Raw genomic sequence first — 22,678 nt, 5'->3', positions numbered from 1 at the left:
GACTTTCTTTGCCACAGGGTACATTAGTGGTTCATGTTCAGTTTGCTGTCTACCAGAACCCTTAGGTTATTTTCTGTAAAACTGCTTTCCAGTTCTTCAGTCTCCAGCCTATACTAGGGCATGATGTTATTCCTCTTAAGATGCAGGACCTGGTATTTCCCTTTGTTAAACTTCCTTTCAGCCCAAAGACTCTCTGAATGACAGCACAATCCTTTCATGCATCTGCCACTGCTGCTAGTGTTGTATCACCTGCAAGGCTGTTGAGAGGTACACTATGCCCTAACAACCAAATCATTAACAAAGATGTTGCATACTACTGGAGCCAGTGTTATCCACCTAGGAAGACTAGTTGACTCAATGCTGCTGATCACAATACTGAGCCTGGCAGTTCAGCCAGTTCTCAGTCCACATGTCTACTAAACTGTACTTCAACAGTTTGTTTGCTAAAGTCATGATAAACACTATCAACTGCTCTTGCCTTGCCCACTAAGGTAGTCATTTTGTCATAGAATGAAGTTATTCAGGCATGACTTCCGCTTCATAAATCCATCCTACCAACTCCTAGACACATTTTGTGTGTTTCGTAATGGTTTCCAGGATTATTTGCTCCATTGGCTTCGCAAGGATTGAAATGATGCTGACTGGTCCATAGCTCCTTGGTTCCTCCTTTTTGTACGGGGAAGATGCAGTTTGAGGAGGAAAAAAGCCTACTAAGTACCTGCCTGAAACATGTCTTGCTGCCAGGAGGACTAGGCATCTGCTGTATCTGCCAATTAAAGGCACAGGTTCAATGCATGAAAGGTACAGTTTAAACTGGGGATTTAGTGTAAACACCACCAGGATGGTGTTTAGCAGAGTGCCTTCCCCTTTCTAGGTAACTCTTGCCCTGGAATTCTTCCATCTTGTGAATGAAATAATCCAAATAAAGTTAACATGGGGGGAAAAAAGTCCCAAGAAACAAACATGGAGTGAACTTAAGAGTTTCCCAGAGCATTAGGACATTCACAGGGTTCCCTCTTAGTGTCTTGAACAACAGTCAGAATCAAGTGTGTTTCAAGAGAAATTGTACAAACAGGCACAGGCTGGTATTTGAGAACATGACTGAACTCATAGCCAAGACATGTGTTTACTGTGAAATCTCTGTAATAGTCGTATATTCTAAAAGCTATTTGAAAATCAGATATTCTTGAAGAGAACCAGGAGTTGCTGGCATTAGTTTTAATACATGAAACAACTCAACAAGTTATAAAAACACTTCAAGTCTATACTCATATTTTCCCCATCTTAGTTTCTTCCTTCAATTTAGCAGCCATATATTACTGTAGATGACTAATTAAAATTTGATTAACATCGATTAAAGCATATTCTTCTGAAGACTGAATTTTCTACTTTTGACAGAAAACAGCAAATTGTTTCTGAATGAGATAGCAACTACCTAAAAGCCACCACAAAACCATCAAGAACATTCTTCTCTTACCCAAACTTTAGTAAAACCATGCTTCATAATACACACTAATGAAATTATCAACTCAATCCAACATGCACAGCTACAGTAACCACTTATGCAGGAAAGTGGATGAGCTTAATTTTCTGGGGATACTTTTTTTGCATTTTGCTTGTGACTGTTTTGCTACACATAAAAGTTATTTCCCTGCACTTGTTCCATCTAAGAAGAGTTCCTCTAAGTGATTTAAAGAGACTGCTAGCTGTTGTAGCAACCCAGAAGTTAACTAATTGACACACCAAATCAAACACACTGTCCTTACAAGACACAAGATCAGTTGAGGGAAAAAAAAAATTACTGAGCTCAGAATGCAGGTCTGTTCCTTGACACTAGTAACCTGTATAGGAAGGTCTCAGCTCTTGTTCAGACCAGTCTTTCCTTTCTCCACCCCAACAGGTAACTAGAACCTGGTACAGGTAGAGTACTTTTTACAATTGTGAGCTACTTCATCATGATCAAGAGTTTTCACATTTAAAAAGCCCCAAGCTGTATTTACAGCATTCCCCAGGGGCTCCCATATAATGAATAGAAGACACAGCCAATTGCTTCACAACATACAGTGGCTACTTCAGGAGTCATCTGGAAGAAACATACAGTAATGAACATTATTCTTATCACCTAAATATTTTGTTAAAATAAGAACAAAGCCATCAAGACAGTGTTTCATCAAATTATTTCTCTAATATGTTGTAGGTAAAAAGTTATCTGACAGAGTAACAGCAATCATGTATCACTGAACAGAGTCTATACAGTATTATAAACTTTTTTTAATGAGACACTGAAAAAACATAAGGCTTGGTCTGACAGTCTCTCTCACTCTCTAATTAATCTTCAGTTGTAAGACAAAGAATTTGGCTGTGTACTAATGTAGCAAGTTGGGAAGTGATTAGTGCATGCCTTTGGTTTCTGCAAACAGTGATCATAATAACAATTATCACTTAAGAACATGAACTCCTTACATAACATAGCCTTACTCATCCACATTACCCGTGGAAAAATCAGTTGCCAATATTACAGAAAATGATAAAACATCTCCTTTCCAGTTGGCCTTTGCCCAACATTTCCTCCTGCAATTCCATGCCCCCCTCATTTTTTCTTATTTCACTATTAGAGTAATTTCATGCTACAGCATGGTATAGAAGTGAACTCAGGATACTGAACAGCTGGCATGATTTTTTTACAGTATTTTAATAGTCAAAATCTCTGTCCACAGCATATTTGATCAAGTTTAAATCGTAGTACAGTTTCTAGGCAAAAGACAACTGCTAGCTCCATTTCAAGCTTCTCACCCTTCAATTTCTACTCACTTTTACCACCTCCAGCCTAGGTGGTTTGATAAAGAGGAAAAAACAGTCAAAATCCATCTCACATGCTGCTTATCAGACTAACATAACAGCACAAAATCTGAAGAATCACAACCTCAAAGAACTTTGAAGGATTAAACAATTTGATAACTCCTTTGTAAAACTAGGGGAAAAAAAGTGGTCATATCACTGCTTTGCAAGCAGCGAAGGACCACAGAATCTGCAATTGGACCTTGTTGCAGAAACATGTACAGTAATTCACAGCAAAGCAAGCTTAACATTTTCTCCTCCTTCCCATCAGCTTCCACAATCGTTATAGTCTGCCTTAAGTACCTCCAAAATGTAGTTCTCAAATATCAGTGGGTTAACAACTCACTCCTAGAAGGTAGCAAACAATATTGCTGAGACTGTGATGAAGCACCCAGCTAACCTGCTCATCCTGGGTTTCACCATACTGTCCTGTTACCTTCTCAAGTGTCCAAGTTCCAAGCAGTTAGCAAATTCTGAAGTTTCATTCTTACCAGTTGTGCAGTCAAATACAAACCTCTGCACATAGCAAACTGAACACAAGGCCAACACATATGATTTTTTTTTCTGCTCCAGAATTTTAGGGAAGGCAGATTGCATAACATAAAGCATACTTTTAACTCATTAGAGACTTATTTATTACACAAGATTTTACCTTAAAAGAAGTCTGAGAATGCCAAAAAGAAAAGCTATATGTAATCTTTCTTTACTGAATAGATTTCAGATTCTCATGCCTTTGGTTACTCAAAGAAAGTCTCTTCCAGCAATAACCTTAAGATTTTTATTTTTTTTCCATGAAACAATTTACTCTACTGTACTATGATGGTTTTTCCCCTCTTAAGGTACCCCTTTGTGACTTCACCCAAATGATCTTGCAAGACAGTAATTCTACAAAATTCTTAAAAAACAATAGTTGAGTGCAAAGGAAGATTAAAAACATTTTTCTCCCTTAATCAAAGTAAAACATATTCAGGGAAGTGATGAAGAAACAGTTGTATTCCACACCTTTCTCCACTTAATACTCACACAAGCATATAAACAAATTCCAATTAAGTAGCTTTAAAAAAGTGACATCCCCTCCACCCAAATAACACTTCAGTTATTTCAGTTTTGGTTTTTTGGTGGGTCATTCATTAATTCTTTCTAGAAGCAACTGGTAAAGCTTGTTCAATGTTAGTTTCATAGAGATGCAATACTCATAATATTTGGTAACAAGTATAAACAGTTCCCAACACATGCCAGTGAAACGTGGTAGGCACCTTCACGTTCAGACATCTATAGTTAGATAACCATAATACAGGTGCCTGTCCTCCCTCTACAATCAAAACAGATCTATCAGATCTGCCTAGCACAGTCAAAAGGAGCCTTGATAGCTGTTCAACTCATCCTATGTAGGAAACCACATATGGTGGTGAGCTCAACAGCTCTCCATGTCCACTGACCTAAACTCACATGCCTGAATCTGGAACTTAATGTCAATCCTTGACTGTTAAAAACATATTCCAGACAATCTGGGAGACAAACAACCAAACAGAAAGTTTTCAAAATCTAAACACACATCTGCCTAAAATAATTCGCCCCTAAAAAACAGAACCAAGAAAACAGAGCTAAAGATAACTACTTCAGGCATCTTCTTGCTGGATGACAGTCATGCCAAATTTTTTGTCAAAAGTTATGCTTAGCATACAATAACTATACTTTTTTGTGTTAATCGAACATACTGAAAATTATCTGAAGGCAGGAATGTACAGAAGCACAATATACCCTTTATCATAGAACCAGAGAATGATTTGGGTTGGAAGTGGCCTTAAAGATGATCTAGTTCCAACCCCCCTGCCATGGGCAGGGACACCTTCCACTAGGTCAGGTTGCTCAAAGCCCCGTCCAACCTGGCCTTGAACACTGCCAGGGAGGGGACATCCACAGCTTCTCTGGACAACCCATTCCAGTGTCTCACCAACCTCACAGGAAAGAATTTCTTCCTTATATCTAAACTACCCTCTTTTCAGTTTAAAACTGTTACCCCTCTCATCTCATCACTACACTCCCTGATAAAGAGTCCCTCCCCATCTTTCCTGTAGGCCCCCTGTAAGTACTGGAAGGCCACTATTAAGGTCTCCCCGGAGCCTTCTCTTCTCCAGGATGAACAACCCCGGAGCCTGTCCTCCTAGGGGAGGTGCTCCAGCCCCCTGATCATCTTCATGACCCTCTTCCGGACCTGCTCCAACAGGTCCATGTCCTTCTTATATTGGGGTCCCCAGAGCTGGACACAGCACTCCAGGTGAGGTCTCACAGGAGCAGAGTAGAGGAGGACAATCACCTCCCTCGACCTGCTGGTCACATTTCTCTTGATGCAGCCCAGGATATGTTTGGCTTTCTGGGCTGAGAGCACACATTGCTGGCTCAGTCAGTTTTTCATCCATCCCCAAAGTCCTTCTCCCCAGGGCTGCTCTCAAATCCACTCATCGCCGAGCATGTATTTGTGCTTGGGATTGCCTCACCCATGTGCAGGACCTTGCACTTGGCCTTGTTGAACTTCATGAGGTTTGCAGGAGCCCACCTCTCAAGCCAGTCAAGGTAACCCTTCCCTCCAGCTTGGTGTCACTAGTGGTAAGCTATGCAAAGATTTTTTTCCTATTCCTAGAAACATTAAAACAACAAAAAGACTACCTTATCTGTCTTCAGGATCCTTTATTTAGACACAGTTTATTGATCCCCAGTGAGGTCTCAGATAAGATTTCAAGCAACAAAACAAGCAATTCACTCAAATATCAGACATACTTCTAGTCTCCCTAGAACAAGGCAGAGTGCAACAAATATGTAAAAAAAGTATCAGAGAAGGATTTTGTGAAACAATTCTCAAACCAAAAGTGAGTGTAGTTAAATGTAATGTTTGGCCAACTTGTAAACTAAAAATTACTCTAATGGATTCCTGGTTTATTACTCATTTGTTGAGCAATTTACCTTTTAAACTCCTTAACTGCTTAAAGGATCTTTGATCAAGTCAATGCTAACATACTAAAACACTGCTAGCTGATCATTATAAAACACAGCTGAAGTTTAACTCCTTAAATAGACCAAAAATCAGAATTTTTTTCCACCTTATTTTCTGATGTTACTTTCACAACTTCCACCAAATATAGCAAACCTGGTTTAGATCTTTATCGCCACAATGCCTGTATTGGAATACAAAGCATAACTTCCAACCTATAACCTTGGTATTTGGAGTCTAAGAAGTGCAAGAACTGCAGAGTTTCTAACACCTCCCTGAATAATCTTCACTTTGATCTGGGCAAGTCCTAAAGCTTTGCAGCTCTATGTACCTGAAGCGAAAGCTGTTCACCTAAAACTTAACTAATGTTAGTAGACTAGAATCTGTTTTTAAAAATCAAAATATGCCAGCAATTTTTATTTAAAGCATTAAGTACCAACTTACAGCTATTAAATAATAAACCACCTTTTCCTGAACACATTTGACAAAGGTTTGCCTTCTATACAACAACTTTTTTTGTCCTTGCCCTCTCCAAACAGACAAGAGTCATCAGTATTTTTCCTCTAGAATCAGCTCCTCTTTACATCACCTTTTGGTCTCCCCATTCAGGTGCAGAAGTTGTTCTTAACACCAAAATGTGAGATACTTACTGAGAAATATAATCCTCATCTTCTGATCAAGTAAAGTTGTATTTTTTCTCTCCCACTATTCCTCTGTATTCTTGCAGGTACTGAATTAAGTCATTCACATTATCCTTTCCTACATATAAAATATTGCAGCACTATTTTTTAAATTTGAGTTAAGTACATACAAAATAACCTTGTATTAATATAAACATTGCTTATTTCACCTTTTTTCCCAAAACTATGGTTTATGAGAGATCCTGGACTCACTTGGAGTTCTAGAAGGAAGGAACTTTCTAGGCTTAAATATCAACTCTCTAATAAAATCCTCGTATCTATGCCACCTCAAAATGCAACTGCAGTTGACTATACTAAATTACACCTGTTTCCGAAGAAATAAATGGGGAACTGTTCATTCCCAGCTTCTAGAGAATTCAGTACTTCGCTAAGTATTTTCTAGTAGACATAACTTCATCCAGACTACAATTCTTACTATTTTCAGTCAAAGTATTCCAGTAATTTATGTAAGAAGCTAGTATTAAGCAGCAACTTAGACACATTAGATACTGAAATACAGCATTTTCCTGAAAGATGTAGCACACATTAGTTTGCTACAGTTTTCTGCCCCCTAAATTTTAGTAAATCTGAAATTAACTGTCGGAGTAAAACTAAAGTTTCTCTTAGTTTCAAAGATCCTTCTGTTAAGACTAACTACATGAAAACCCAACCAAGTGAAATATGAAAGAGACCCTGTCTTGGAAGAAGAAAGAAGAGGAAAATGCTTCTGCAGAAGTTACCAGCATGAACAAATCCAAGCATATTTGGAAATTGTGAGTCTGATTTTAATTACTTTTTAGGATTAAGCTGGTAGTTCTGATCAGCACTGATTTGATACAGTGAAGATATCTGGCAGCAAGGCACCTTTCTCCTTAAGCCTGCCCCAAAACATGGTAGTCCTCACTTTTTTTAATCCATTATGTCAAAAACAATCAAGTCCTAAACATCTTTCCACATGCCAAATGAGTTTATGCGTACTTTTAACTTCTAGGTTTTCATACTTCAAATAGCTGAGGTAAAACTTCCACAGCACTGACTGTACTAACATCTAGACAGTCAGTGTATCATCATTCAAAAAAATTCAATCTTGTTTCAAAAGTTTACATTGAAAAGCATGCATTAGCAATAAGCACTACAGAAAAGCTTGTACTACAGACAATACCAGAATTTATTAAAATTATGTCAACAATGGAGACAAAGTACAAATTACATTTTCCAAATGGAAGTGTAACAAAAATTTCATGTTAGGACAACCAGCAGAGAGACTCTTAGAAGAATAATTTTAGTCCAATTAAAGGAATATCCACTGCTGGTGAAAAGCTGCATCATCTATTTAGGGTTTTTCCAGCTACAAAAACCTCTTCTTACCTAGTTATGAATGGATTAGAATATGCAGTTTTATTGCTTGTAGCAAAGATAGCAACATCTGAATAGACTGACCTCTATTTTGTTTACTACACATTTTAGTAACATGCTTTAGTTTGAAAATTTATTTTTACTATCCCTTACTGACAAGCTTGGAATGAAGAATTACATTTGAAACAACAGTTCCAATGTGACAGAGTTTTGCCAAAACTGTAAGAGTTTACAAGTACAAAAATTAAACATTAAAGTTTTAGCTAAAGACTGAAATAGGAAACAAGCCTTTGTGGTAAATACTAATGTATTCAAGTATTCACACAATTCAGAATGTACATAGAACAATAGGCATCTGTGTGATATCTTAAAATTATGACTTCTGGTGACATCATAAACCATAAGTTGAAAGAATCCTGACACACTTGCACTCAAAGTACAGAAAAATTAAGGCATTGATTATCTTAGATTTTTCAAGAACTTCAGTGTATTCTGCATCAATCTGACCTCAAGCATTTCAACATCAACTGTCTACAGAAGTGAAGTTTCACATATATTAAGCATCATCAAGTGATCAGTCACATATGACAGAATCGCACATTAAGGAGGAAAATGTTCAGCAACAGTTATTGGTAAGTTACAGAAAAATCTATATAAAACAGAGTGTTAGAAATTCAATATAGAAGACTTAATTAAAACCAAATAAATACTAAATTTTACCTTTTCTGGATTGTAATATAAAGATTTCAAAGTAGTAAACAAGGGTGGGCAGCCTTTACTGAAGTTAACCCTCAGGAACTTATCCATTAGTTCTCTAAATTTTTCACCTAGAAACAAAAGTGTATTTGGTTATATGTCAGTGATTGCAAGTGTTATATAAAAATAAGCACTAATTGCTGTGCAACTCAGGATAATAGAGTAACTGAGAAACTGCAATTAAAGGGTTTTCATCTTTCCTGTTACTTAAGATGCAAATATGCCTCAGAAAAAATAGATCAGAGTAAAATGCTGAAGTTGCTAGTGTTTAGGAGACTGATGATGATGACATGGTAACAGTCCTTAGACCTGTAAAATCTGTTAAAGTATTAAGTGCTGGCTACAGAGGATGTAGCAAATGTTATTTAAACAAACATTGGAAAAAATTATAACGGTAAAAATAACTAAGCACTGAAATGGACTACCTTGGAGACCTCGTAAAAGCTCCATCATTGGAAGTTTTTATGATTTAGACAAATGTGTGCTAGGAATAGTGCAACAAATTATCCTGCTTTGAGGAAGAAGGATGGATAAAATGAACCCTCTACCTCTCTTCTAGTCCTATTTTTTGAGTAGGACATGACTTCCAATGATGATATGATTTGTTTCTGGTATCAGAAACAGAATAGAAGACTGGGTTTTAGAAGGATAAGTACCATACCAGAATAGTCTTTATCAAAATATACTGGCAGAAAGCTAAAAATATGAATTATGTTTTCAGGTAAAAATTACAGCACTTGCAGTATGTTACCTTTCTGAGAAATGCTGTTTCAAAAAAAAAAAAAAAGGAGGACTTCAAAGGGAAGATATCCAGTCAGGAAACAGGAAAATAGATGCCTTTTATGTTTTTATTCCTATGTTGAAAATTAGTTGTTTTCAGTTGATTTTTTTTGTTTTTGAGTTGTTTTTTGGTTGGTTGGGGGGTGGGGTGTGTTTAAATTTTTTTATTGATGGTTTTTGCTTTGCATAGGGATGAAGTTGCCACACTGCATTGCCTACTCTGTTGTGGACTTCTTTAAACAAGGAAGTAGTACACTTCACATACTGTTAATATATACACATGAAAGAAATAAACTTCAATTCATTAAGAACACAGTACAAATTTGTTTAACAGATTGTTTTGTAGGTATCCAGAAAATGAAGATACAGCTGCTTTGTATATAATATTCTTACCTACTTCCACCAATTCTTAATTGTCCTATACTTACTGTTATCAGCACTGTTACTCAGACTAGTAAATGTAACTCATGTTCTCACCTCACTGTGCTAAAACTGCTGTATACAGAAATTCGTACTATCTGGATTGGGATCCATAACTGGACTATAAGCACATGCTTTATTACAGACGTATTAACTAAAACTTGGTTTTATCGTACTACAAGAAACTCCCCCACATGACAAAAAGAGATCTCAGTTTCCTACTTTCTTCTGCTAAATTATTCTAATTTATATTCTTGATGGAAGAATTGTAATTCTGAATTTAGGTGAGCAAGATTTGAGTTTCCATTAAGTACATGTTTATTTATAGAAAGCAGAAGAGCTTTAAAACAAAGTCTGAAAAATGAAAAACACACAGCTAGGCACCCATATATGACATGAAGCCAAGCTCAAAATTTAGTCTCCAAGGCACAGAAAAGACCTGACCACAGGAACAGTCAATCCACAGTAGCATAAACAAACCTAAAACTGGATGGCCAGTCTCCAAACCCCCAACCTTGATCAGTCTGAAAATTATAAGAGCCTTCTTCCGTGAAGGTGTTTTCCAGCTGGATCAAGGAGCTGATTTGTATCAAATACAAGGTTAAGATGCAATCCACGGCAAGGTCTGGGAAGGACTGCCCTTTTAATACAAGCCTGCACTGTAGAGTATTATAAGCCAATTCTGAATCAACCAATGTTGGTTGCAAGCAACTGGTCAGTGACCACACTGGAACAGCAATGTCATTTAACCAAAAACTCCATCCTCTTGAAATTTGCAAATACATTTCTGCAAACAAGTTTGTTTCTACACTTTCATATTCTATTAATTTCTGTCAATAGGAATTCTAATCTACTGCACTTACAAACACAAGAAATCATTTCATAAATAGATGAATTTCTAGAGGACTAAAAACAGTCTTATACATTCATGACTGATACAAGCTTAAAAGATTTACAGAAACACAGGTTTTAGTTTAGGAAGATTCTTATTTGTTATGAAAATAACAAAGTAGCCTACTGAGAGATTTTTCCTCAACTGATCTAATCATGAATTTCGCTTTCATTTAGCCTATTGCTACAGCAAGAACAACTAACCCTTGTTACCAAGATATTTCTATTTATATGAACATTATCTGTGAAACTACACTGTCAGACACAATAAAATAACCTAGTGCAAAACATACAGTGAAATTAAATCAACAGCAAAACACTATTAATAAAGATATGGAAAAATATTTTGCAGGTTACCTCCTGGTTAGCTATGTATTACCATGAAAATTTTATTACAGGAGAAAACCAATTACTTGTCACATAGCTTTTCAAATCTAGCTGAACTGCCTTAAAATTTGCCCTTGTATCTTCAAAGAAACATAAATATCTGGGATTAAGGCAGGCACAAGGCTTACTTCAGGTCTAAATATCTTATGATTTAGTTAAAATCTTGTGATTTACACAGGAAAGGTACATGCACATTCAGACTCCTTAGCAACAACAGCAAAGCGGACTAGCTATGCTCTGTAGCATTTAAAGGTACAAGTGCAGTGCTGAGTAAATGATCTAAACTAAAAACTAACCTTACAAAATTAAAAGCATGAGCAGGTATGTTGGGAATTTGCAGTTAAACTTAGAAATTTCATGACACTTGATATCTAACTTACATACTTTATATTTCTTTCCAAAAGATTTCTACTGGGGTTTCAGCAGTTAGCTACATACAAAGTGTATGTTTTTGGTTTTTTTTAAATGGAATTTACTATTTCATTTAGCCTCCTGCATTTTATTTTGGAAGATCATAGCTTTCTCATTTGAAAAGAACAGACATTTCTATCCAGAACTGAGGATATCTGTGCACTTTCAAAGAACTTTGAAAGGGCAGAGTCACTGAAAGACCTATAAAATTACAAATAAAATTTGTGCTACGTAACACTGTGGACCTGTGTTTTGTTCCTATTCTTATTAAATTATCAGCACAAAGTTAATGTTGTAGATTTAAGTTCTAATGGTTCTACGAAGTGCTGTACACCCAATAAGATCTTCAGTCAAAAAATATTTGATGTTTTCTGTACAGTACAAAAACTGTCCGGAAATGCAATCACATGCTACCATGATTGTTATATGCATCATTTACATCTGGTTTCAGTGTTTCTAAGTTATAAATATATAATCTAACTTATGTATATTAAAGATATGAGGGGAATGTGTATATACACATACCCCTACACTTTTAATTCAAGTGTACTATACCCCCTACCTTTTAACTTATGATTCTTAACCTGCATGATGCAGAAAAGTTATGTGCAAGAATTCCTACTACATACCATTCTGTAGTTTTATCATACAAATATTACATAGACCGTATCACCATAATGGAGCACATTAACTTTTTCTATCAGCTCCTAAAACAATACAAAAAACTGCATCTATTTAAAGAGAAATGCATACATCTGCTTTATGTACATGTACAATTAGATATTAAATGCACATTCAACAGCCTGATGAAAACTTAAGGAAAAAAACAAATAAAAAACTATTACGGAACAGATATGCAACTTGTTACCTGAAACAAAGTTTAAAGGTAATCTTCTAGGTGAAACTGCTCTGGGATGTCTTTTACTAACTTCTTCATAAATCTGAAGCCTCTCTTCTAAAGTGCCTATTATCAGTAAATATAATAGATATAAGTAACAGATAAAAATCTACTCTTCTATATGTTTTTAAGTGTTGAGAATTAATTTAGCTAGACTTCTTATACAGTTTGGATTTGGAATAATTTAAACATTTCAAGTTATTTTTTCCAGTTAATCATAAACATTACTGTGTAAAACTGTGTACGGAAAACACACTGTCCAATACAGAACTGTCAGCATTATTCAGTAAGGATAAACTGCAAACACGACAATTACCTCACACATTCAATCATACAGAATTACAGGTCAGTTTCTTTCAGTTACATGCTGTGCAGACCCATTCACACAGTAGTCTGACATTCATAGCTTCAAATTAACTTCTTTCAGCATGCATTTGTTTCAGACATACTTATAGCATTCAGAGAAATACATTGAATTTCTAAATCCTAGGTATACAAATAGCATACTATACAAGCATGCCTTTATTATAGGTCCTCTGGTGGCAGCAAAACAAGTGCACAATACTGCCAGTGTAAGTAATGAGCACCAGAACTTTATACCTTAATGCTTAACAGAAATAAAGCTACTTAAAGATTTTTCTTCCCACTCCTCCCCTTTCCCCCATAATATGCTTTGGAGCTCCAATGTGGTTAGAACTTGAATAAAACTAATCTGTTGCTTTGAAATGGCATTTTCACATAATTAAGATCCATTTTGCTTAAATATTATTAAATTCATCAAGCAATTCAAGTAAAACTGAATGTACAGATCAAGACTATGACACAACATATATTTAATAAATATATCTGTTTTTCTTTCATAAGAAAAACAATTCATCTTGTCACTGAGCTCAGATGTTGGGGAAGGGGGGGGAAAATGTTACCCAGTGGCTCCAAGAGATGTAGAGTTCTAGAGTTATACTAAAATAATGTTTGGATTGGAACTAAAGCATATAGAAGCCCTAATTGAAGTCACAAGTTGGAGCTCCAGAACTTACCATGGGGGAGGAAATAGTCCTAAGACCACCTAAAAAATAAAGTAGCATTATTAGTTTTATAAATTAGTACAGTTTTAATCTACATAGGATTTTAATATGTCAAATTACTGGATTGGTTCTTTGTTACACATTTTCATCAACATATTTATTACATCAAACAATAATCAAGTTCTTGGGTAATTCATTTTGAGACAATAATCATGTTCAACTCTACAGATACACTAGAAAAACCATTCAAAGCACAACACTACTCTCTGCATAAATGTAACAAAAAGCAATCTTTTTTATTTCCCAGTCACAAGCCATATTCCCAGACCTTATGAAACCCAACTATAAAACTTTCTAGAAAGCTGGTTGAGAAATATAATGTGGCTACAATATCTACAAATAATATCCTTGTGGGCTTATGATTTATGATGTCATCAGAATAACTCCAATAAGACTTCCAGTAATTAATGAGCAGTAAAATACAAGGACACGATTCCAGTGTAAAAGGTAAACATTTGGGAAAGTTGCCACTGCAAAACACTTGAAGTATAAATCATTGCAATATTGTAATTTTAAAAAGCCGAAACAATTAGCTATTTTCCTGGAAAGACAGAACAGCAGTAATGTGAACTAGCATCAGAATAACAAAGATTTTATCACATTTATCACCTTTTCTTCCAAAAAACAGTCAGCTTAAAAATCTTTCAGATGGCCTATTTTTAAAAGGCCATCTGAAATAGATATTTGAATATTTCCTCTACATGCCAGTAGAAAGAAGTAGCACCTAAACAAGTTTCAGAATGACAATTTTATGTTGTGTATCATAGCAGTCCAACAATCAACTACTAGACAGGAATGAATTATGATTTGGTTTCCAAGTTCATGTGTGGCAAGGAAATATTCTTCATGTAAGCACATTAGCAAACGCCACCTTTAGCTCCAAGAGGAGCAAGACTTGCCGTTGGTATTTTCATGCATACAAGTTTTCCAGTGAACTTTTTTTTAAATGGATAAACACAACTATATCATATTGAAGATTTGAGGGTACATAATTTTCTGCTGAGTAAAGCTTTTTAATCTAGAACAGTAGCATATCAAGCAGGAGTTAAGTATATCCTATATCATACATATTTTCAGTGTATCTTAACTTACTAGGTTGTAGGGCCTTTTCCAAGCCTTCATAATAATACCAGTTTTCCGCATTGCGCTCAATTAACTCTTTGTATATTTCACCAGCTTCTGTCAGTCTTCCCAACTTCAGTAACATCTCTCCTAAAAACAATGTAGTAAAGAACTGTGAATTACATGAGAAAATACTGATGACTTGGAAGTTTACAAAACTAGACACATATAATTGGGCTTAATCATATGTAGATGCTTTTAAAAAGGTTTTATTATTCCCCAAGACATTTACTGTGTATTACAAGTGATACTTGAAGCTACCACACATATAGCTCAACTCAGTTTGGAGCATTCAGCACCTGTGAAAGCAAAGACTATCTGCATATCTGGATGTATTTAAAATAGCTATTGTAATTATCAAAGAAACAAGCAACTTGTCCTTCCAGAACTCCAACACATAACCACGTAACTTTTTACCAGGCTGTTTACTTAACTACACCTATATTTTTCACACCAACTAACCAGTTTTTAACTGGTTAAATCAACACTGGTTTGCTACTACGTAAATTGTTCAACTGAGTCTAGCTTGCATGGAATTCATGTTCTTCACAGCAGCCTCTACAGTGCTGTGTTTCAGGATTTGTGACTAAATGTTGATAACGCACCAATGTTTTCGCTACTGTTAAGTAGTACTTATAGAGCATCAAGGCTTTCTCTTTTTACTTCCACGCTGCAACCCAGCAAGCAGGCCAGGATGGACAGTAAGCTGGGTGCAGACACAACCCGGACAACTGACTGAAACTGGCCAAAGAGATATTTCATCATATATAGTGTCATGCTTAGTAACAAAAATTGAGGGGAAGGAGTCTTTAGGCAGGTGGCCATTGCTTGGAGACTTGGTGAGCATCAGTCTACTTGTGGGAGGTGGCAAATGACTGCCTTTGCATCACTTGAGGATCTGGGTTTAGGTTTTTTCCTTCACTCAAGCTGTCTTTATCTCAACGCACAAGTTTTCTTGCTTTTGCTCTTCCTTTTCTCTCTCCTGTCCTGACAATGGAAGCTGGGGGAAGTGAGCCAGCAGCTGTGTGGGGCTTACCTGCTGGCCAGGGTCAACCAACCACAACTGTGCAAGCAAGGAGCAGCTGAAGAATATGTGCTATTACACTATATATCTGCACCCATTCCAAACTCAGTATTAGTACTTCAAATCCACAAAACATTTGTGGGTTATTTTTAACCAAAAAAGTCAACTTTGCTATTCACTTAAGTAGGGCAATACAAGTGCATTAGAAAGCTTAAGAATGAAACCAGAATTTGATACTTCAGTCAAAATTTTTTTAAAAAGCATTTGTACCACAAACAGTATTCCTCATGAGATTAGAACTGGGTTAATACTAGCTTTGATTTATGGAAAGCTACTCTAGTATGAATCAATGTAGTAATCTCCGAGATCTCCTCTGTTCCTGTGTCAACCCAACTTCAACTACCTGCATCCTCTATCCACTTTGGCAGGACAAGTTACTTGAGCACAAAATTGTGAATCTGGTGTTACCAGTTTCCATACAGTAATTGTTTCAAATCAAAGACGTCACATGTTTTTTCTTTTACTGCTTTATCATATCTGAAAGCCAGTAGCAAAAGTTTGGAAGAAAATTGGCTGAAGGAAGAAGAATGACTTACCTTTTATTTCTTCTACTATTAATTTATCACATATTTGCTTTTCATATGTCTCTATATGTTCTAAAGACTCCTGAAATAGATCTGCCTCTCTCATCACTTGATTTTGATATAAAATCAGCTCACTATATTCATAATCTATTTTATTAGGAGGAATCTGGGGGGAAAAAAGCAATAGGTTAGTTAACATTTACCTGTACCTCAGCTGCATGCAGTATTACAGTACACAAGAATCAGACTACAGAATATATCAGGTCTATTTATATACCCATCCAAACACTCAAACATAAAACTCACATTAATCACAATCAAATTAGATTCATTCAGGATATCCTTTGTTAGAGAACAGTTTAAAAGAACTCCTGTATTTCTCTTTCCTCTACCACTGTGGCAAGCTAATTAAAAACAGAATCTGTCTTCTCCCATACAATTCAATAAAATTTGCAAATATCTTGGTAATCTTTTCCTTCTGAAGGACTCATGTACTCCACAACAATTTTGTTCTAAGTTCCGTAGCAGACTGACAAGATATTACAACACTCATTTCCAATATACCAAAAATTCTGGATCAAACTATTTCCAAGAGCAATGAACCACCCAAATACTGGCTACGGCTTGACAACTAGAACTTTTCAGACAGGAAACTTACACTGTTTTTCTCTAACCAAGCATTCTCTGTACTACACTTCAATCCTCCAGAAGGTACAATGCACAGGCATGCAAAGAGTGTTTTCAAGCAACAGATAATTATGTCTGAGGTCTGCTGCCAATTGCATACCTAGGACTTTTGTCTACAGGCTATAGTAGAACTAGTCCCACCTTACAGTGATACATAAGCCACTGAAACAGGGCGACATTCAAAAGTATTCCTTTCTAGGGATAACTCCCTAAAGTGTATTTAGGCAATGAAAAGTCCTGCCAGAGTTACAATAATTATTTAATACTAAATGCTCTTCACTAATATACACAGAAGCTACTTCAATTACAAGTAAATTGCAAGAATTTGAGACCAAATGCAGAAGTCTGCAGACAATGTGCTGCAGATCTATACAAGCATGTACTATGTGAAATATACTGCCTCAATAGAAATTATGGAAGGAGAGACAGTTATAGCCTAACATGATTTTTTTAATAATAAAAATAGCTAAGAAGCAGCTGAGCTTGATAAACGTTAATGATTCTTTCCCATGACACTACATACTTTTCTTCCTGAGCAAGCAACACTTTGAAGTCACCCTGGTCACCAAATGGTTTACTATTACATTTCTTTTCCCCAAGTAAAGCTTTTCCTCTGTCTTTAAAGAACCAAGTCATTTAATAAACAACAAACTAAAACGTTAAACTGGATTAAACTGACATTCATATTAAAAGAATCCTGTGCTAAACCACTACTTCCAGCCCTTCCCTCAGCACAGATCAATTCTGTGACATTTAACATTTCTCTTTAAATGCTCTTAGTACTGTGAATTCTTAGAAGGAAGTTCTTTTAGATAGAAATGCTCTGAAAGACATGTTAACATGTAGCAGATGAGGGCTAATGGAACAAGACTAGACTACCTGCTGACCTAGAGTCAGCAGGTAGTGTGAAATCCTACCTGTTTCCTAAAGTATATTTCTTCTACCTGCAGCTCTATTTCTGTTTCCACCTTCACTCAATTTTTATCCATATTAAACACTGGCAGTCACTGCTTCACAGAACTGACAGATGCAACAGGGGTTAAGCATTTAAGCATGTCTTCCTGCTTACTCTTACTGTGATACCACAGAACAAACTGCAGAGGAGCCATTAAGTTTTCTCCTTCACTTCCCCCATAAAAATATCGTCTCCTCCAATAGAATACACATATATAAATTCCACAAGTAGTACAGCTTTTTGACACACCAGGAATTGGTTTTAGGCCTTCAAAACATTGATTACCCCTACAACCCTTAAAAAAAAAGTATATGAAAGACAAGAAACATATCAATCTTCCCATAGCTCTTCTGGCTTGGCAGGACTAACAAAAGAACTTATGAAATGTCAAAAAAAAATATCAAGTTAACTCCCTCTTACACACAGGACAAATCCACCAGAAAGATACTGTGCTTACTGTTGCTCCATTTAAAAAGCTATTTTTAAAAGTTTTAAGGAAAATTCATTTGTAAAGATATTTTGAAATCTCATCAGGTTAATGATGACTTAATGTACAATTCATCATAAGGCAAGCATCTCATAACCCCAGTACTTAATCTGAATAATCAGATTGTCTAATAGAGAACAAGATATTCCATAAAAAATTTTTCCACATCATTGTTATTGCTGCACAATATATCTTTACTAATCCCTCCCCCCAGAAGAGTTACGATTCTTGCACAAGTCCAACTTTCTTTTGAACTAAATTCTGCTGTTTCAGAATAAATTTTGTCCTCTCCTGGACCAAAAAAAGAACCAACTTTACAACCACAGACGCCCTAGCATAACTGTCACTGAAAGAATGTGACAAGATGCAGCCAAAACATACCTAAGAGCAGACCCCCAAAACTCCAGAGGTTTTCTGTCCATATCTGTAATTGTGGGCCTGATGCAGAAATTAGGAATAAAATAAAAATTAAGAATAAAAATTTTGTTCTGGAAAAGAAGAAAGGAAAAACGGGACATACAACAGTAAAACAAATTGCATAGTTGTTTTACACCTCGGTTCCCAAAATTTAAATTCTGAAGTGACTCTTAAATAATTTAATTTAACATGGACAGCACAGGCTGTTTTATTTCCTGCAATGATGTCTGCATTCAACCTCATAACCTGGTTTTAACTGAAATATTGTGCATCTGGCTAATTTACAGCTTTCAGATGACAGGCAATGTTGGTCTGGATACAGTAAGATAGAAAACTCACTGTTTCCAATGACAACTTAGTCATTAGAATGAAACTGTCAGTGATAAAAAGTGATTTATCATTTGAATTTGTTGCTCAACTTCCTGCCACTACTTGTTCTTTTAGTTTTCCCCACTAAGCAATCTCCCTAGCTATCATTCTTCCCAAAACCACTATCTAAACTGTACTAGTCACCTAGATTTTTTTCTGCTTACAGTAAACAGAGTGGCAGCCCTTCACTAGACAGCATTTTCTCCAGTCCTCTTATCTTTCCCTGTTGTTCTTTTTTTTCTAGCTTTTTAAGAACAGGGTCATCAGTAAGTCTTGATCTCTCAGTAATCAGTGCTCTATAGAGAAAATCCCTGCTGCTTCTCTGAAATAAGGGTGTGTTTTGCTTTTTACCCAGAAGTCTGCCCGGAGGGACAATTTTACAATAAGCTAAGTCAATCTAACTGCAGTCTGGATCAACAAAGGGAGTTCACTTCCCTCTATTATTCCCCTTCCTCTTTCCCCTCTCACCTCACAGTTGTTCAGTTCAGCCAATCAATCCTTCAAAAGTGTGATTATTTTTCTGTCACTTTGGCTTCCTGAACCAGCCCTCCACGAGTCAACCAGTGCTGCACAAGGAAGCAGTGGGAGCACACAGGAAAAAGTCAGACTACTGGTTTTGGCAACAGCTTGTAACTAGATTAGCTCCATTATTTTGTAATACTGCATCTTCAGATACTCACCTACAATCACTAAAATGACAGTTCCTTGATCTTTTTCTTAGTTTTACTGCTTGATTTTGGCTGTGTTAATTCACATCTGGATGGACAGAGCTGCCTGAGTAATCCAAGTAAATGAATATGATCACCCTACATCACCATTAGTTAACAATTATTGCGACTGAAGCGTTTTACATAACACATTACATACTTTTTTGTTCATTAACAATAACAGTAGACAGTATCAGGCCTAATACAGATTGCCATAAAACTCGTTGAAAACATCAGTTTGCTGAATATTCCCATTCACCAGTGATTTGGAAATCCTTCAGTCTTTCGACTCTCGTTTTAAACCTTGAACAACATCACCTTTTTATCAGTGTCACATACAATATTCTATCAAGTCAGTCACAAAAGTTCATCTATTGAGTTGGAGCGCATACAAAGTACAGGGCAAGAGGTGAGACTTGGAAAGTAAAGCAAGCAAGAAGCGTACCTCCTCAAAGATCAGTGGAGTATCCTGAACTCAACGATTTTAAGGGCACGACTGTGAAATATCCAGAGACCACACAAAAAGTACATTTGGGGACTACTGTGGAAGAACTGAAGTGTGGCAAAATCAACCTGTGAGTTTACTTGGGCTCTCCTGACTGTTCTGTACCCAGCACACCAATTCCCTCTTCCAGGTCCTGGGGCTCTACATAGGCCTACACTCACTCCTCAGGGAGTGAGCATAGCAAAGCACAAGACTCCTTCTATTTGCAAGAGAAATTAAACTAATTGTGATCATCCTTATTTTTAGTGTTCTAGGGGAGAAAACACAATATACCACTTAACTGTCTCTACCAATCTCAAAAAAGGAGGAAAGGCTTGACAGGACTAATTTTCTGTAAAGTCACATTGTTCAACATTTGTAGCATATTTCTTGTCCTTTAATGCTTAACCAGCTTTTCCACCATTTTCCTGTAACTGATATTATGCTAACCAGCGGTTAAACAGCTCATTGTTCACGTACAAATCATTTTCCTATTTATGGAAATTTCCCAAATACTTCCAGCTTTACTAAAAAATGGCATCAGAGCTTGAGATCTTCATAGGATTTCTTTGTTTTAGAGTGAGATTTAAGATTGTGATAAATTGCACAGCAGACTCAACTGATTTAATATGTTTAGCTATGGCAGATGGTATTTAAATCTGGCTTGGTCACTAGACTGAAGAGTATATCATCATGACTGCCCTCAAATAAGCATATTTACATACAACCTTCTAGAAAAGACAACATTAGCAGCACTACTTCCATTCTCTCCAAGGGGCCAATACAACTGTTAAGCCCTTAGTCCTTGAAAGAACCTCAATTTCTTACACTTCATTTGCAGTTTTTCCATCTGTTATATATTCTTTCTAATTTGAACAATCATTTCTACACTGAACTCAGATTGGGCTCTGCTGACTCATTTGAGAACCATGGCTTTTTGACTGTCAAATGCTCATAAAAGACGATCCAATTCTCATTTAAACTTCTTATTTTCCATTTTTATTCAACTCTGAAGTTACAGCTCTTTTGAAATATCAAGCTGTATATATCTGGCTTGCAAGTTTGACCATGATACATATCAAAACACAAACACTGATCCCTCCTAGCAATTATTAATTTCCTTTCTTACAGTTATTCCCATTCTGGCTGTGTAAGATCTCAAATGCAGTTCTCAGAAAGGATGTGAGATTTTTCTTTAAAAAAATAAAATCACTATCTATAGGTCAGGTAATAACTTATTATCTGCACATGATACTTCCACCACACCTTCCAAGCTGAATGCATCTATAAACATGGTCTTTCTTTCCATATTACAGAATAATCAACACATCCGCTCTGTTCTGTTAATGCCGACTTTACAGCTCTGCATTACCAAAAATGGAACAAAGGAATGGTCTCTCTCAAATAAGGTTATACTCAGTGATTTCAGCAGCGTACCATTTGATTTACTCCAACAAGTTTCAGTAACACCAAATCTTCTCAAAGAATTTTCAGCTATGCTTTCATGCTACTTTGACATCAAGCACTGATTTGAAGCGCACAATATACAGATGCATATAAAGCACTGGAAAAGCCTCTTTTCACATTCTTTGTAGAGACGTAATGTTATCCAAGCTGTGACAGGAGAAAGGGTGAACAAGTACATCCAACACTAAACTATTTTTCTGAAGTTTTACCTGCTGTAAAGGGACAGGATCATCACAGGTTTTCTGTAGCTACAAGCCTCGCAAAAATTAAAGTAACTCAGTTACTTCACATCAGTCTACCCTTATATCCTCAATCCTAACAGCCTACTGCAAGGGGAAAAAAGTACTCCTGCATAATTTTCATCAGCTGCTAAACTCCTGGAAGTCAGGAGCTCCCGGAAGTCAAAGCAGAAAGCTCCACAAATAAAATTTATTTGTCATTCTTAACTGCTTTCTAATTAGTTCTTCCTAATTATGAAGAACCAATTACTCAGATTCTGTCTCATACAGAAAGTGTTCTCTTCCCATAATAGGAAATCTTACCTGTTGGGTTTTCCTAAACTCTTCAAGTAGTTTTAAGGCCATATCATAATCTTTTAGTAAGTGGTATGCAATGGCATATCCAATCCAGGAAGCCCGTTGCGTGGGGCGCAGTTGAAGTAGCTGGTATCTTGTTTCCTTCAGTAAAAGAAAAGCAATTTAAAAATAACAGAGATGTTAAAAAAAAGACTTACACCACCTTTATCACTATTTACCACCAGCATGGCTAATATTTTAAAAGATCTTTTAAAGCCCTAGGCAATTTTTGAAATTCTAACAGCATGGGGAAAAGCAGCATGTTTCCACCTCATAAGTCTGGGGGCTACATTCTAAATATAGAAGTCA

At 36.3% G+C, this 22,678-nt stretch overlaps 1 protein-coding gene across 7 annotated transcripts in view; it reads right to left on the bottom strand.

Moving 5' to 3' along the window:
• Positions 1-22,678, bottom strand: part of NAA16 (N-alpha-acetyltransferase 16, NatA auxiliary subunit) — a 74,920-nt gene that overhangs the window by 29,206 nt on the left and 23,036 nt on the right. For 6 of the 7 annotated variants that reach the window (XM_074859568.1, XM_074859567.1, XM_074859569.1 and 3 more), the window contains 5 exons: positions 22,337-22,471; positions 16,234-16,387; positions 14,584-14,703; positions 12,377-12,472; positions 8,584-8,690 (listed from right to left, as the gene is read on the bottom strand). In XM_074859568.1, coding sequence (XP_074715669.1) covers positions 8,584-8,690; positions 12,377-12,472; positions 14,584-14,703; positions 16,234-16,387; positions 22,337-22,471 — 612 coding nt within the window. The remainder of the gene's footprint in view (positions 1-8,583; positions 8,691-12,376; positions 12,473-14,583; positions 14,704-16,233; positions 16,388-22,336; positions 22,472-22,678) is intronic. The other variant, XM_074859573.1, reaches the window with a different exon arrangement.

This window comes from Strix uralensis, chromosome 2 (assembly GCF_047716275.1).
Source record: "Strix uralensis isolate ZFMK-TIS-50842 chromosome 2, bStrUra1, whole genome shotgun sequence".
Lineage (NCBI taxonomy): Eukaryota > Metazoa > Chordata > Aves > Strigiformes > Strigidae > Strix > Strix uralensis.
This window is presented reverse-complemented; position numbering and strand designations above follow the sequence as displayed.